Genomic DNA, 15,349 nt, shown 5'->3' on the forward strand with positions numbered 1-15,349 from the left:
CTTGTGATGTCTTCATGTATCCAGAACACTGAACGTGGGGATATGTAACTGAACTGAAACTAAATAACAATGACCATGTTGTGTTCTTTGCATTATGTAAAGCACAACTGCCTCTGCTTTTGAGAATAAGCAAATGACTGGTGTGAAGTAAGTCTGGCTAACAGGAGGTGTCTGAATCTCTCCACAGGCGTTGATAATTTCTACGATGCGCTTGAGGACATGATGGGCTACAGACCAAATGCTTGGATGAAATGGAGCTGGACTGTTATCACTCCTTTACTGTGCATGGTGAGAGCCTGCTTTTTATTGTAATAAACAGGAAACCATAATCGTCCGTTAAGTGCACAGATGTTGACCCGAGGCAAGAGTTTGACCTCTTCTTCCTCCTTTTATTACAAAAAAACATCTTCTGCTTCCTGGAGGATATTATGATCCATCATCTTTGCCTTAATGCATTTTTTAGCTTCACAAGTTCCTTAAAGAGACATGTCACCATTTTTAAGTTTAATATACAATATTTTTATCAGGTATTTTATGGATGATGTGTTAAAGATCTTCCTCACAGCATGTGAAAACTGTAACACTGTCCCTCTAGCAAAAGTTTGTATTCAAGCGCTTGTGCGTCTTCCTCTCCAGGGCTGCTTTATCTTCTCCTTGGTCAAATACAAGCCATTGACGTACAACAAGGTCTACGAGTATCCGGACTGGGCTGTCGGAATTGGTTGGACTCTGGCCCTGACCTCCATGATCTGCATCCCCATGGTGGTCGTCATCAAGATCATCCGATCTGACGGGCCGCTCATTGAGGTGGGTTGGATCGCCGTCTGCTACTTAGCTGTGACTTCAGTTTATCTGCGTCACTCGTGCAAGTGTCTCACTACCCAAAACATTCAGATTGGTTTACTATACGTTAGCTGTATGCTAGCGAGCAGCAGCACATACTGAAGGTGTGTGTCTGTGTGTTTGAATTCAGTTGAGCCTTTCACTGAAATCAGCACTCATCAGAGACTTTGGTTCTCTCTCTTCATTTTCAAGTACATTTCACAGCAGTCAACACCACCATTCGCTGCTAGAGTCAGGTTGATAAATGGGAGTGAAGATACCCTTAACTTACACAGTGCTCGGGAAAAGGCCCACGACACACCAAAGCTGAATATTTTTACTCATGCAAATTAGCAAATGTACCCAAATTTGACATATTGTGCGGATTTGTGTCATTTTGATCGTGTCATACGTGAAAAACGTACTTTGCTTTCTTTAGGAACACACTATAAAATCCTCTAAATGACACAGATAAAGAAAAATGTTTAAATAAAAATTATTTTTATCTCTGGAAATGCAGATATTTGTAGGTTTTGCTGAGATAAACTGTTCTAACCCTCGTTGTCTTTCTCCCATCACTTCCCCGGTCCCTCCCTCCCTCCCTCCCTGCAGAGGATTAAGGCAGTGGCCGCCCCGGTTCGTGGCGGGGCCAGCTCCCGTCCCGCAGACCATCGTAGCCCCAAGGAGCTGACCTACCCGCTGGACCCCAACGGGAACAAGGGTCTGCTGATGAAGGCCCCGACCCACACCATCGTAGAAACCATGATGTAAAGGAGTGAGGCGGAGGCTCTCCATGAGATCGCTCTCCTCTCCTCTCCTGCTTCTAAAGCTAGCTAGCTTTCTTGTCTATCTGTCTATCTGTCTGTCTGGTGGACTGATAAGGGTTTTAAGGATATATAAAAAAAAAAAAGAAGAAAAGATGTTCCCGTTTCAAATCTTTTAGGAATACTTTGGAAGTAGTTTGCTCTTAGTGGTTTTTCTTACGAGGGTAGCAATCACATTTCAAATCTATTTCTGAATTACTCACGAGTTGTTTTTGTTTTGCTTTCGTTTTTAATATTCATGTGACTACACATCCCACTGCTGTCTTGTTCAAAGACAGAGTGGCAGAAAAAAAAAAAAAAAAAACAACCTACCAGCACCAGCTTGTGGTTGGACGCTGGTGGATTTCTACTCCACCAGCTTCTTTCTGCAGAAAAAGAAAAGAAGAAAATGGTTTATTGAGTCTTGGAATCAAACAGCCTTGTGTAGCCACGATACGAAAACAGGTTTTTAACATCGCTTTGGGCTGTTGATGGAATTTATAACAGCTCTTTATCACAATGAACAGGGTGCACTTATCTAAGGAAATGTGCCATAGGGTTCAACTTTGGCTTATTCTGTTCCTCTCGGTTCAGGTAGAGGCCCGGTTGAGGCAAATGATCGAGGCACTGTAGGTAGAGCATTATTACCCACGTCCCAGTTAGAAGTTGACACTTATAAATGAATGTCCCACTTCACTAATCAGAAATTCTGAAAATCATCCTGATGATCTGTCGGCTGCACTTAACATTGATGAGAAATGTATTGATTCCACTGTTAAAGATGGAATTAGATGGTTTACTTTCTGTTGCAGCCAACAAAATTACATTTTTTTTCCCACTTTTGCATGCTGAAAAAAAAAAAAAAAAAAAAAAAATCAGGTGAATATATAATTTGACACAGCCATGATAGCCGATGACCCTTATCAGACCAGTTTCCTGGTACTTAAATGCACCTTAGCACACATAAGCCCATCTTCCATAGCTACAAACTATGGGTCAAAGAGAAAACTAGCACTGAGACCGTGTCGGGGGGGAAAAACCCGCTTCCCGCACAAAGACAGAGGTATCTGAAAGGATTTGAAGTGTGGAGGTTGAACCCTTGAGTGTGTTGTCTGTGGCGTACTGTACAGTAGTAGCTAATCAGTCTATCTATATCTATCTCTCTATCTATCTTTCTCTGTCCTAGACCAGTTTACAGTACATTAGTGACTGCACTAGGCACTCTTGGCTTACAATTTTTTGAATTTGGATTTATTTTGTTTTCTGCAGAGGAAGTTACATTATTATTATTAGTTTTTTCCTCTGTCAATGTTTAGATTTTTTTTGTTGTTTTTTTTTTTTTTATTAAGACTATAATGTTATTGGTATTCACTATTGATGATAATTGCTGTAGTTTTACATAGAAGAAGGAACACTTCTTTCATCTGGTGAAAATACTAAGCTATTATACAAATCATATACATTTACAGCGGCAGCCATTGTAGTTACAGTCTTCATCACGCGTTTCTCTCCGGCAAAAAAAAAAAAAATTCCGTCTCTTTATCATTGCACACAAACAAACAATGCAACTGTCTTTTTTTTCCCAAATATCTTCTCGAGTGGGGGGGTTGTGGGTCGTAGTGAGCAGTTCAGTGTACAGCAAAAAAAAAAAAAATGGGAATTCTACAATGGCTCCATCTGTAAGTTTGTAGGTGTTGGGGGTTTATAGCTTTTCCTCTTCTGTAAATACCAGGGGACAGTATTTCATTTGGATAAAATTTGTAGCCAATGGTTAAAGAACATGTCACCGGCTCTGTAACTCAAAGCAAACCGGTGGTTTTGGTGACGACAAATCAGCCAGACGCCGTCGAATCGTTACGAGTGTCACGCTCTTTTTTTTTTCCAGACACTGTGAAATGTGGCAGCAGGATCATCAGAGCCGCTCAACCACAGAGTTTGGTCACGTTTTGTTCTACTGGGGGTGTCGCCTCGCTCGAGAGGAGAGCTGACCAGCTTCGTTTCGAAGTGTTGAAAATGTAATGATTCATGGCGCAAGTGTTCAGATTGCTACACATTAACAATTAAGTTTCCTGTAAGTTAGCAGAGAGTGGGTGCCTGTCAGAGTTTTGTAGCAGCAAAGAAAACGTAATTTGAAACATCTGATAATAAAAAAATACTACATAAACAGCTCTAAATGTCAATTCTGAACCTTTAATGCCATATTTGATTAAAGCTGTGAAATTGGACACTTAAAAAATTGTGTCCGACACCCTCAAAGCATGTTTTTAACATCTTCAGCTCACTGACCTGCAGTTACCCTGAAGTCGAACCTTTGTCTGAACTTGCACATTTGAGATTTAATCCCACACTAACTCTCATTTCTTAATTAGTGTTTACTTTTTTTTGGATCAGAGCTCGAATATTTGTTGCCACACATTGTAAAAAAAAAATGCGTCACAGCATCGTGTTACGAGGATGAAAACGTCCGAACTCTGTGAATCATTTGGTGAGAAAGAAATGAGCTCTGTGATGCGTTTAATGACCACCGTATTTGAACTCTGGCTGATTTGTCGTCTCATCGAACGCATCGAGTAAAACTACATCACATTCTTCACGACAATAGAGGGCCATGATACTACCAACCGAAGGCAGACTATCTGAGGAGTACGACAACTGTTACATTCATTTTAATATGTCTGTGTAACACAGGGTAATCCTCTGTGTAATTGTCACCGGTGACCATCCACTCAGGACCTTCTCTGTAGTGCTATTATCTGCTGTAAAGCTGCATCAACCCAGCATCCAAAAAAAAAAAACAACAAGACACAATTAGACTTGAAACTGTGGGCGACAACGCTGCGAATATTTAACGGTAGCAAATCAAAAATGGATGTTTAGGAGCAGCTTGGAAGGCACGAGATCCGATCCTTCGCTGCACAGAACGGAAAATCACACGCCTTTAACTGCCTGTTTTATCCACAGAGACAAAAATACAGAGAGAGCGAGCCGACGCGAGTTCTTATTGCACCTTATTTGTACGATTTGGACTTCATATCAAATGATGAGGCTGAAATAACACTGCCATCTTCTTATTCAGGTTCCTTATCTGCCTCAATCATAGAGAAAAAAACCCCAAAACATCTAAATATTGTCAAAGTGCTCAAGATTTTAGCTCCGAGCACTTTCTTTTTTTTTTCTCTCTCCCAAAAGCAGACATATTAAAATAGATCAAAACTCTTCATTCACATCCAGTTATACAGTTATACAGTTATACGCATGCGTTGCAGGAAATTCGACCTACAGCATCACATCACAGACGTGATGTTGAGACCGGGGCCTCAGCTTCATGTTTCATCTACGCTTTCATCTTGTGTGTGTGTGTTTGTGTCCGTTTGTTTCATTTTACTCGAATAGAAATTAAAAAAAAAAAGTAGTTCATATCATTAAAAGGGATTTGTGACACCAAATCCACAGCAGACATCTATTTTCATACAGTAACAAACTTTTTTCCTATATAAGTCGTCTTTGTACAGTTTAAGCTCCCATTGCAGACCTCCCATTTTAATACAGATACAAAGCTTCATTTTAATCTTGGAACTTTTGTACAGATCTGGTTCTCGATTCGCCCCTTACCTGAAGGATCTTTGCACTAAGGAGAGAGAGAGAAAAACATGAATAAATAATGCTGAAAGGAGAAAAAAAAAAAAAACATTGGTCAGAACCTTTGGGGAAGAACAACAGCACAAAATGATTTTGAAAACACAAAATTGCACAGAGCGCTGGAAAGATCTGTCGTACCTTTTTAGTTTCGTCTACTCAGGTTTCTACTCGGAAAATGCATAAAACTGCAAAAATGGACTTCAGAGTTTAAAGTCAAACATCTATAGAATAAAAAACACAGAGGAAGAATGTTTTCTGGCAGCGTGTACTGAGTCGACTCTCTCCAGAGTCCAAAGATCCTTCTTTTCCTTTGTGGAAACGCGGACCAGAAAAAATAATAGCTAATGCAGTCATTTATTGGTTTATACTGCCTCTCTGTGTATATTTACAGTATGTACCAGTCCCTCTGCCTTCTTACACTCCCCGTCAGTTAGCCTACGTAAACCTTCCGTTAACCTAAGCTAACCAGTTTTTATTATTATTATTATTTTTTTCTTTTTCTCAGAGGTAATGAATTTTGCAAGAGAATCGAAGCATTAGCGATGCACAAGTTTTTACCGCCGAATGTTGAAATGTGAAAGTCACCCGCGGGTGGATGTAAAAGTTTCTGAAGATTTATTTTTTAGGGTGAAAAAAAAAAAATAAGAGAATTAATTTCTTTTTTTTTTTTTTTTGAATTTTCATTGATTTTGTTTTATTTTGAATTCAGCAGTTTTTTTTTCTTGTCTTATTATTTTTTTGGTTTTTGATTGTATGTCTGTCACATTTGCCTTTTGTATTCCAAATATATAGTGTATTTGAACCTCTGTCATTGGAGTAACATGTACAACTATCAATCAAAAAAAAAAAAAAGAACGACAAAAAAAGCTACAATTTGTTATGTGCAATACTTTGTAGAAGACTTTTATTTTTCATGCTGTTTTTCCAATAGGTGGTACTAACCTTTTGAAGTAAGACTATAGCCTGTGAATTCTTGAGGAAAGAATCTGAATCTTCAGGGTCCAGTTAAATTAAAAAAAATAAAAATAACCTGCCACAAAATGCTCTGCAGTGTGGAACTAAAAACCAAACTAAACCACTATTCCATCAAAGATCTTGTGGTTTTGAAATGCACTGAGAATAAAAAAAAAATGATTACTGAACTTCAACATCAAACTGAATTTCTTTGCAGAAAATACTATTTTTTATGTTTGTGACAGACTGCTAAAGTTGTGAGTTTGTGAGAGGTATGAAACAGTAACACTGCCACTAAGCCCACCATCTTTCTACCTGCCTATATTTATCTCTGTACCACCGTGTTGCTAATAAGTAAATAAATAAATAAATAAATAAATAAGACGGCCTTCCAAAGTTCACCATTTTACAAACACATCAGCCGTATCTGCAAAAAATCTGACCTTATAAGGCTCGTAAGCCTAATTCACCTGTGATGGAACAAAAACAAATACCTTGAAGTAATTCCAGCTGCTTTTGGGAACCCACAGTAAATCCAAAAAAAAAAAACACAGTTTACACCATATCATATGTGGGCTTCTTTAAAAAAAAAAAAAAAAAAAAAAAAACTTTCTGTGCAATTCCTACATTCTGCTTACTCAGACATTTCATTTTGAAATCCACTCTGCCAAACCCTGCAACCTTAGTGCTTTATCAAAGGAACCAAACCGCGTCTACACAGAAACGGATAACCTGATTTTGAATTCCATGTCGCCTCCATCGTGTTCGTTGTGAGAAAAATAAAAAATAAAACAATACAAACAGCATCATATCCGCACGATTCAGAATCCACTTGTCCGTTTCCGTGCTACAGATGCAACATTAGACCATACAGATGTGATCTTGGAGCGATGTAGAGCTCACACAAAATCTTGTTTTTATCACTGAAGTCGATCTGTGACTCTGCCTGGCTGCGATGGAAGATAAACGGGGCTCCATTTCCCGGCAGCAACCTTAACGCAAAGATCATCTTCACTATTTGGTTCGAAGCGCGACAAAGATGTCGTTCTCAGTCAGAGATTTATAGTCATGGTGTCGTCTTATTGCATTTTAACATTCAGGGAAGTGAAAAGGCCGTAAAATCATCTCTACTCCTGTCACTTCCAAAAAAACAATGGCGATCTTGCTGCTAAGTCCTCTGGGAAATGGAGTCCCGCTCGTCCTCCCCATCCTCCCCGTCATCCGACTCATTCTGATCATGGTCTCCAATGACAATGCCTCTGTCTTTCCTGCATTATACTGTATACCAGCCCTTCCTTTTTTGAGAATGTACATGGGGAAAATGTTTTTTAATTCTTGGTGAAGGAAAAAAAAAACATTTTTAAAAAGAATTTGAAAGCTTTTATTTTTTATTTCTATGGCCAACCTGTAAGCTAGAATAAAAAACTGAAAAAAAAAGACGAAAAAAAATATGTGTTTGAACAGGTTTTACTATGGTGTAAACCTTTTTTTTATTTCTTAATAAAAAATTTGTCTTCAGAAAATGTGGTCTGAGTTCCTGTGTCGCGTTTGATTATTGAACATAGTGCATAGACACTCGCTGCTGGGGACTACATTTACACACAGACACAAAAGTGGATCATTTTAAGTTCAATTCCCCACCTCAGATGGACTTATCTACCTAAATCCCCGTGACAACATAATGAACTCTAATCCTACAAAGCCTGTAATACAAGATTTATGGTATTCAAGCTAACACAGGCGGCCGCATTCCAGCACATTCACTGCTGCCAGTACTCCTTAAATAAGTAAAAGTCAAATGGGTTGAAGACTGCTCTGTGGCAAATACATTAACAGGACAACTGTAACTGGTCTATATTGATAAGTCTGTCATCTGGTACCTGGTTATATTGCCACTGCTTTGAATTATCATCAGTTTTGTATAAAGTGCCCAAAAGTCATACCTGGTAAAAGTAAAGATATCTTGTACAAGCCACTCATTTGAATAGTACTTGAGTAAAAGTCTTTAAGAATCCAATATTTACTGTACTCAAAGGAGCAAAAACAAACCAAACTCTTTGTTTTCATGACTGAATAAACTGAAAAAAACAAACTACCTTAAATGTCAGTAATTTGTGTTGATATGTGGCGGACCCTGCCACCTTTCTAGCTTCTCAACCAGTAGTCTGGACCTTATTTTTCCCTTAAAAAAGGCTTATTTCTATTCAGTTATAGAATAAATATGATATTTGATTGATTGATATAGTTATCAATCAATCAATCAATCAAAAAAACGCATGCTGCTGTAACTAGTTACTTAAGTTATCAAATATATTTAGTGGAGCAGAAGAAAAGATTTGCCTCCATCACTGTGTCCATTCTTTTTTTACTATGCACTGGGGCAGTGTTAGATTGGAAACGGAAATTCCTACTTCCGATTTGCAATAGAATGCACCATGAGACTTCGCATTCATAGGAAAAAGACAGAGTTGTGCTCATCAATAATCTGTATCAGTGAAAACCAACGATCTAATGATATGCAATAAAAACAATGTGACACTTACATACGCAAAACAATGTGAATTTAAGTTTTTGAACGTTTTCCTCCCCCCTCCGTATGCCCCAAAGTGGTTCGGTCCACCGCCAATAATCATGCACCTGACACACATCAGCAGCAGTTTGAATGTTTGATGAGCAGTCTGTGTAGCATCCTTTGTGGCTGGCTGAACATAGTAAGTCGCTTTTTTTGCAAAAGCTAACTTTAAAGAAAGATGTTGTTTCTCTCTTGTTAGAAGGAATGAAGTTTAAGTGCATAAAAAACCTGTGTGGTTTGGGTTAGATAAGCTCTAAACAGGTAGCTAACCTGTTTCGGTTAGCTAACGTTACCTCTCAAGATGGCCGTACTTTTCGTCAAAAACAGACGTTTTTTTTTGTTGCCACAAACAGGCCAGAAACTGGCCCTGGTTCTCTGTCACGTTTACAAATGTGAAACAACACAGTCCCTCTCAGAAATGTCCACCAACCCGCACCACTGACTGCTTTTGCACGTCAGCGCTGCCGCCATATTGGACCAGGCAAGACAGCCCTGTAAACAGATACTTGTATATGGGAGGCAGGTGAATAAAAACCACTGTAACATCTACATTTCCATACTGATTTCAGTGAGTCATTTTTAAATGCTAAGGTTTATTATGAAGCTACGTAGTGTAGAAAAAGGTTTGTCTCCAGTTACTTTGAATCTCAATAGATAGGCCAGAGGTGCCCACGCTTTATTAGCTTGTGAGCTACTTTTAAATATGACCAGGTCAAAATGATCTACCTACATACAAAATACTAAACATCTACTTTTTTTTTTGAGAGAGTAATGAAACCCTTGCTAGTGACAGCAGTAATCCACCTGGGTGACAAACTGCCATCAGTATTGCACAGAACTTACACACTGGTAGCTGGATTTTCTCGGTAAAGGTTTTGAAGACTGTTAATAGCTCTTCAGTCGTATCTGTAAACACTATCTGAATAAAAACACACAGCTGTATCGCTGGTGTCTGCTGACTCGTCTAATTGCAGTGAGAAACACTCACAGTCTGCAATGTCCCTCCAAAGCTGCTGTGTCAGAGCTTTGACTGATGATAATACTTCTGGTTTGTTTTTTAAAATCCCGAAACAAGGAGTCAGCTGCCTCAACGAAGGTCTCTTTTATAATCTCTCCATCTTGGAAGGACTTCTTATGCGTAATGACAGAGTGACTCACCCGTAACGATGCTTCGGTGACGGCCTTTGCTTGTGAATTCCGCTGTGTGAAAAACGACTGTTGTCCGATTAAACTTTCTCTTTCTCAGCTCGCTTTTCGAAGGGAAGTCAGTGTCATACTTTTGGAAATAGCTCAGCCATGTATGTCTTATTGCTTGCAGGGAAATCTTGCCCAGTTCAATATGGCAGCGATGTTGACATATGATCCAGGGGCCAATGAGGCAGTGTTCACTCTATTTACAGTCAGTATAACAGTACCTTTGATATGCCTCTCAGGTATTGTTCTTGAGAATTTCTTCTGTTTATGCTCATATTTGTTTGTTTTTCATAAATAGCATATCGAGATTTTAAGCAATATGTGTCCCATCAGCGTCAAATTTCATGTTAATGAGCTTACTTTCTTGTCAGGAGGCTGAGGGGTTGGTGATGTCACAACAACAGGCTTCCAAACTTTAGACAAAAGTTAGAGATAGCATTTAAACATTTGTGAGTGCAAAATGTGAAACTAATGGATATTTTTTAGGAGACATGACACATTCTCCAGTCATGTTTGTGGCTATAAAACCTGATATTTTTGATGAGATTAAGGGACAATTTTCAGCCATGTTTGTCATGATATAACCAGATATACCAAAAGATAGTAAATATAGAGCATAGCACAGCATTGTCACAACTGGATACTGAGGTTGGCTGGACCACACAAGAACAATTTATCTGTGAGGCATTTCAGCATTTTAAGCACTTATTGAGTGTTAACTGCAGTTAAGACTGCTTTTGTGTGTTTCCTGTGTATGTTTTTTTCTTGATCTCTCTCTTCCTGTGGACCTGTTGTGTGTCTGATGAAGTGCAGCTGGGCTGCTGTGGTTACGCTGAGTGATTGCCCAAGTGGTTACTGGCAGGTGATTGGTTCTTTCATGGTAGCTGTTGAGGGTAAAAAGCAGGCTGCGACCAGGTTCACCTTTTCTTCAACGTGTGCCGTCTTTGTAGTTAATACTGTAAAGCTGTAAAGTTCCCTTTACAGCCCTGGGAGCTGTTCTTTTTCACCCCTTTAAGAAATGTATTTTAAAATAAAAAAAGTTAAGCGCTTGTGTTGGCTTCACGGTGGTACTACAACCCACGGAAAGTGTGCTAAATCAATCCAACCTATGCTTACCTAACCAAACAAAAATGCACCAAAACAGAAATCACTTACCTAATCTCCTAACCACTAAAAACAGGAAAAACCAGTACAAACAGCCCCCAGCCCCTCCCAAATTAAGCTGCACAATCTGAAATAATGGCAGTAAGCGGCTCTGTGAAGCGGCTTCAGTTTATGGAATATTTTTACCCAAACATCCATTTCACAACACAGTAATAAAGGCTCAGACATGCAGTGATTAATAGAGGCTGGGTACTGAACATAGCTAATTTTCCCAGACTGTAATTTCCCCTCACTAGCTGCAGTTACATGGGCCTTTTTTTTTCCTTAAATCAAGTGACTCAATGAAAGTATTTACATGAGGCCTACACAAAATACTAATTTAAAATCTCCTGTTTGTCTCAAAGCAAGTAATTAGTAAAGACAGAAATCTCTTTAAGGCACAGATCCAATCACGAGTCTTTGATCCTTATTTTGACTTGATTTTTCATTTTTGCCCAGAAAAAAGTAGTACACAAATACCACCAAGATTATTGTGATTATTGCTCCCATGTGACCCAACAAAAGGCCCCCAGTTTCCTCAGGAACACAGAGGATGTTGGTGGCTTGAACCTTCTGTTAATAAAACGAATGTTAATTTTGCCGTTGCCACAGTCCGGGCTTTAAATAACTGGCACTCCAGAGAAAGAAACACAACTCTGACATTTCCATTCTCTGCCTGCCAGCTCCAAGAATAGACATTGCTGCTGAGAATTTCTTTTCCCATTTCATCTTCATGACAGTTTTTTGGCTTTCACACAAAGCGTAAAAGCAAAAACAAGTCTGCATGTTTTGAAGATCAGGGTTTCATGGTACTTTCGCCTTTTGTTCGACAGTTAAATATAGAAATAGGAAATGGAAGGACAAAGCAAGTGAGGACTGATGTGAAAATCAAATGTGACCAGTTTTGATCCCAGGATGTTGTGGTAACTTGGTGCAGGCCACAGGGACATCATCGATGCACTTTTCCCATTTGTTTTTGCAGATTTTTCCCAGATTTATTCCCCTCTGGCACATCCAGTTCCCCCCACACAGTAGTCCAGTCACTGTTTCCCTGTGAAGGGGCTGCATAAAGTCACGTTCCACCTCGTTCACACAAGATTTTAAACCTTGCCAGCTGTGAACTTCACCTGAGCATAATACATGGGAGGTTTGCACTATCCAGCCCCTGTTATATATGCACCAACTAACCAGTGGGATTCATTGGCGTAGTTGTAGTCATGTAGTTCGCGCCTACGCTGAGAACTGCTGATCATTTACAGCTCACAGGTGCACTCCATTTTGAGAAAATATAGGGAGAACCTCAAAATACTGCGCATCTGAATAACTTCATGACAAATCACAAAGTCAAGTTTCTGTCTACCAGATGAATGTCAGACCAATATTCACACAGTTTTAGCTCTGTTTTTGGCCTCTACCAACTACTGAGGGAATAAGGCTCCAGTCCATCATTGCTAAACCACAACGCCACTGTGTTAACCAAATACAGTGTAGTTGTAACTGCCATGCGGTGCGGTGGGTTTTTGAGCTTTTGGCGCAGAAAACAGCGGCTACCTACAGCTGAAAACTCCACTGTGAGAGTGAATCAAAACAGTAAAGGGGCCAGTGGGTTAACCAATGATATGAAACTATGGAATGCTAGAAAGATTTGTAAAACCAAGGGAAGCTGCAGGTTCAGGTGACAGTTCTGATGGTTCACCTCCAAGAATTGAGCATCCGTGGGACATGCTGGAGCAAGTCCAATCCAAGGAGGCCCCACAGTGGATTAGATTTGGCTGTGACAGGGGTGTTGGTGTCCGGTGGTCTCTGGTCCTGTGGGCTGCAAAGAGGGGCCTCCATTGGACTTGTTACGGCATGTCCCATGGATGCTAGATGGGATTGGGATCTGGGGAATTGGATGTCAGGTCGAGGCCGAGAGATTTTTGTCTTGTTCTTTGGGCCTTTCCTGAGTTTCTTTAGTGTGGCAGGGTGCACCACTGCCACTGGGCAGTGCAGATGACATGAGGGGGTGTACCTGGTCTGCAGTGGTGTGTAAAGTGGCATCCAAATGAAAGCCGGGACCACAGATTTCCCAGCAGAGCATTGCATTGTAACAAGCAGATCAATGTTATTAGTCATTTTAATGTTGCGGCTGCTCAGTGTACATGATACAGAAGTGAATCTCTTTTTATGGGACTCATTTTCTAAGTCTGATCTATTTCTTTTTTTCATTTCTGTGTTTATGACTTGAGATATTGTGGGAAATAAAAAAAGTTCCTACATTTCTTTTCTGTCTGTGAAAATGTAAAATTCAGAAGAAGAATTGTGTGTGAAACCGAGTGATTTTTGCTGAATTGCGATCGAATTGTGAGGCCAGTGAAGATTCACACCTCTAGTTCTCATGGTTGTCCAGCATATTATGAATATCATTTTGGAATAATGACTTGTTATACCAACATCACCTCAGTCCAGCCACATCACTTCTCTTTCAAACTCTTGTGATGGGCTGTTGTCTAGCGATTAAAGTCTTACGATTGCTCCTTTAATTGACACCTGGTTCGTTGGCTCTGTTTTTACTCATTCAGTATAAGCTCTGTTCTGGCAGCTAAGATGAAAAAAAACCCTCGTGATAGTGGAAGTCTGTTGTTGGATGTGATTTGTGCCGTCTCTGTAGGCTTTAGCTGGTCTTCAGGGCTTTCCGCAGCTTTAGTTATTTTCCAGCACTTCTGGTTGAAGTGGAAAATCCTGACTGAAGAGCTGTGATACAGTCCAGAGACAGAATTTCTTGTGTCAAGGTTAGCTTGTTTGCATGTACCTTGGTATAACTATCAGGATCGTGCATGCATACTTTTGTGAGTTTTTGAGAGAAAATGTGCATTTAGTGGGCTTCGGGAATGTAACTACTTTTCCATGTGTTGCTGCTGTGCCTTTTTAAGTCTGTGTGTGTTGGACCTGTTATGTAAGAGCAGACTCTTGGGGATAATTAAGTCGGCAGAAGCAGAATGTACAGTACATTATACACGCGCAGAATGAATAATGTTATTTAGTGAGTGGGAGAAAAAAAAAATCACGTGTACACACAGACGGGAAAATACATATACAGAGGCTCAAGTGCTTGGACTTAAACACGCCCTCTTCCACGTAAACACATGTAAACATAAACACTTTGAGTAAGATGGCATAACATGTAAATATTTATGCCTTTTTATCTTGTATTATGGGCAAAGAACCAAATGTGAAACCAGGTTTTCCTTTAGTTGTAACATATTTTTTGAAAAAGTTCCTGAATTCTGGATGTAAAACTGGTAATACAGTGTGCATTTCAGGAAGGCTGTGGCTCAGGAGCTGAGGCGTGTGGTCCACCAAACGGAAAGTTTGTTTGAACGGTGTGTGAGTGGATGAGTGGCAGCTGAGCATAGGAGAGATAACGTGGGAGGCTGTGAAGCACTATATCGCACCTTTGTAATTAGTTTATGAACGTGTCAATCCAACTCTGTTTACCATTTAATAGAAAGACTGTGATTGACAGTCTATCCTGCAGGCACTTAATCAGTCACACACAACTGGAATGGGCACTGAATGATTTGGTTTTCATTAAATGTCCAGTGTGTAGGATTTAGTTGGACTCAGGAAAATCTATTGGCAGATATTGAATATAATAATCATTACCACAGTGTCTGGGGTAGATTTTCATTGTGCTAGTGAATTGAATATGCAGATATGAAATATAAAAGTGCCAAGTGTGTTGTTTCCCCCGTCTGTTTCATCGATATGCAAGGAGGCTTCAGTGTTGAGGGTCCACTTGTGTGCACCCTTGCAAAAGAAACAGCATTTTTTATTTTTACAGTCAGCCAAGTGTTTTCAGTTTTGCGTCGTGCACCTGGAATGCTTAGGTTAGAAATGTTTGATCAGGGATCCTTACCTCCAACTTCGACTGGAAAGCAGCATAAGAATTGTTGTGTTTGGTTTGTGTGTACAGGCGGGTCTTCTTCTGTGACGTCCGCCATGTTGCACCACCATGTTTTTTTAACCGTAGCCCAGAACAGACAAACCAAACACAGAATCTAGAATGAGCCTTTTTGCATTTTGTGTCACGTGAAGTGGCCACCATAGCGGGGAGGGTAAAGCGAGGCAATTTTCTGGTTGCAATTTGCAACCTTGCCACTAGATGTCGCTAAATCAGACTTACTGGCCCTTTAAAGTTCACAAACATGCACCAAAATAACGACAGACCAGTCACCAAACG

The 15,349-nt window shown here is 39.8% G+C and overlaps 1 protein-coding gene across 1 annotated transcript in view; it reads left to right on the plus strand.

Moving 5' to 3' along the window:
- The window catches only part of LOC119021958 (sodium- and chloride-dependent taurine transporter-like), a 34,853-nt gene extending 27,117 nt beyond the window's left edge, over positions 1–7,736 (plus strand). The window contains exons 13-15 of the mRNA XM_037102568.1: positions 188–288; positions 637–807; positions 1,435–7,736. Of these exons, the coding sequence (XP_036958463.1) occupies positions 188–288; positions 637–807; positions 1,435–1,593 (431 nt within the window). The 3' untranslated portion in view covers positions 1,594–7,736. The remainder of the gene's footprint in view (positions 1–187; positions 289–636; positions 808–1,434) is intronic.
- The last annotated feature ends 7,613 nt before the right edge of the window (positions 7,737–15,349 follow it).

The sequence above is a fragment of the Acanthopagrus latus genome, chromosome 6, assembly GCF_904848185.1.
Source record: "Acanthopagrus latus isolate v.2019 chromosome 6, fAcaLat1.1, whole genome shotgun sequence".
NCBI classification, from domain to species: Eukaryota; Metazoa; Chordata; class Actinopteri; order Spariformes; family Sparidae; genus Acanthopagrus; species Acanthopagrus latus.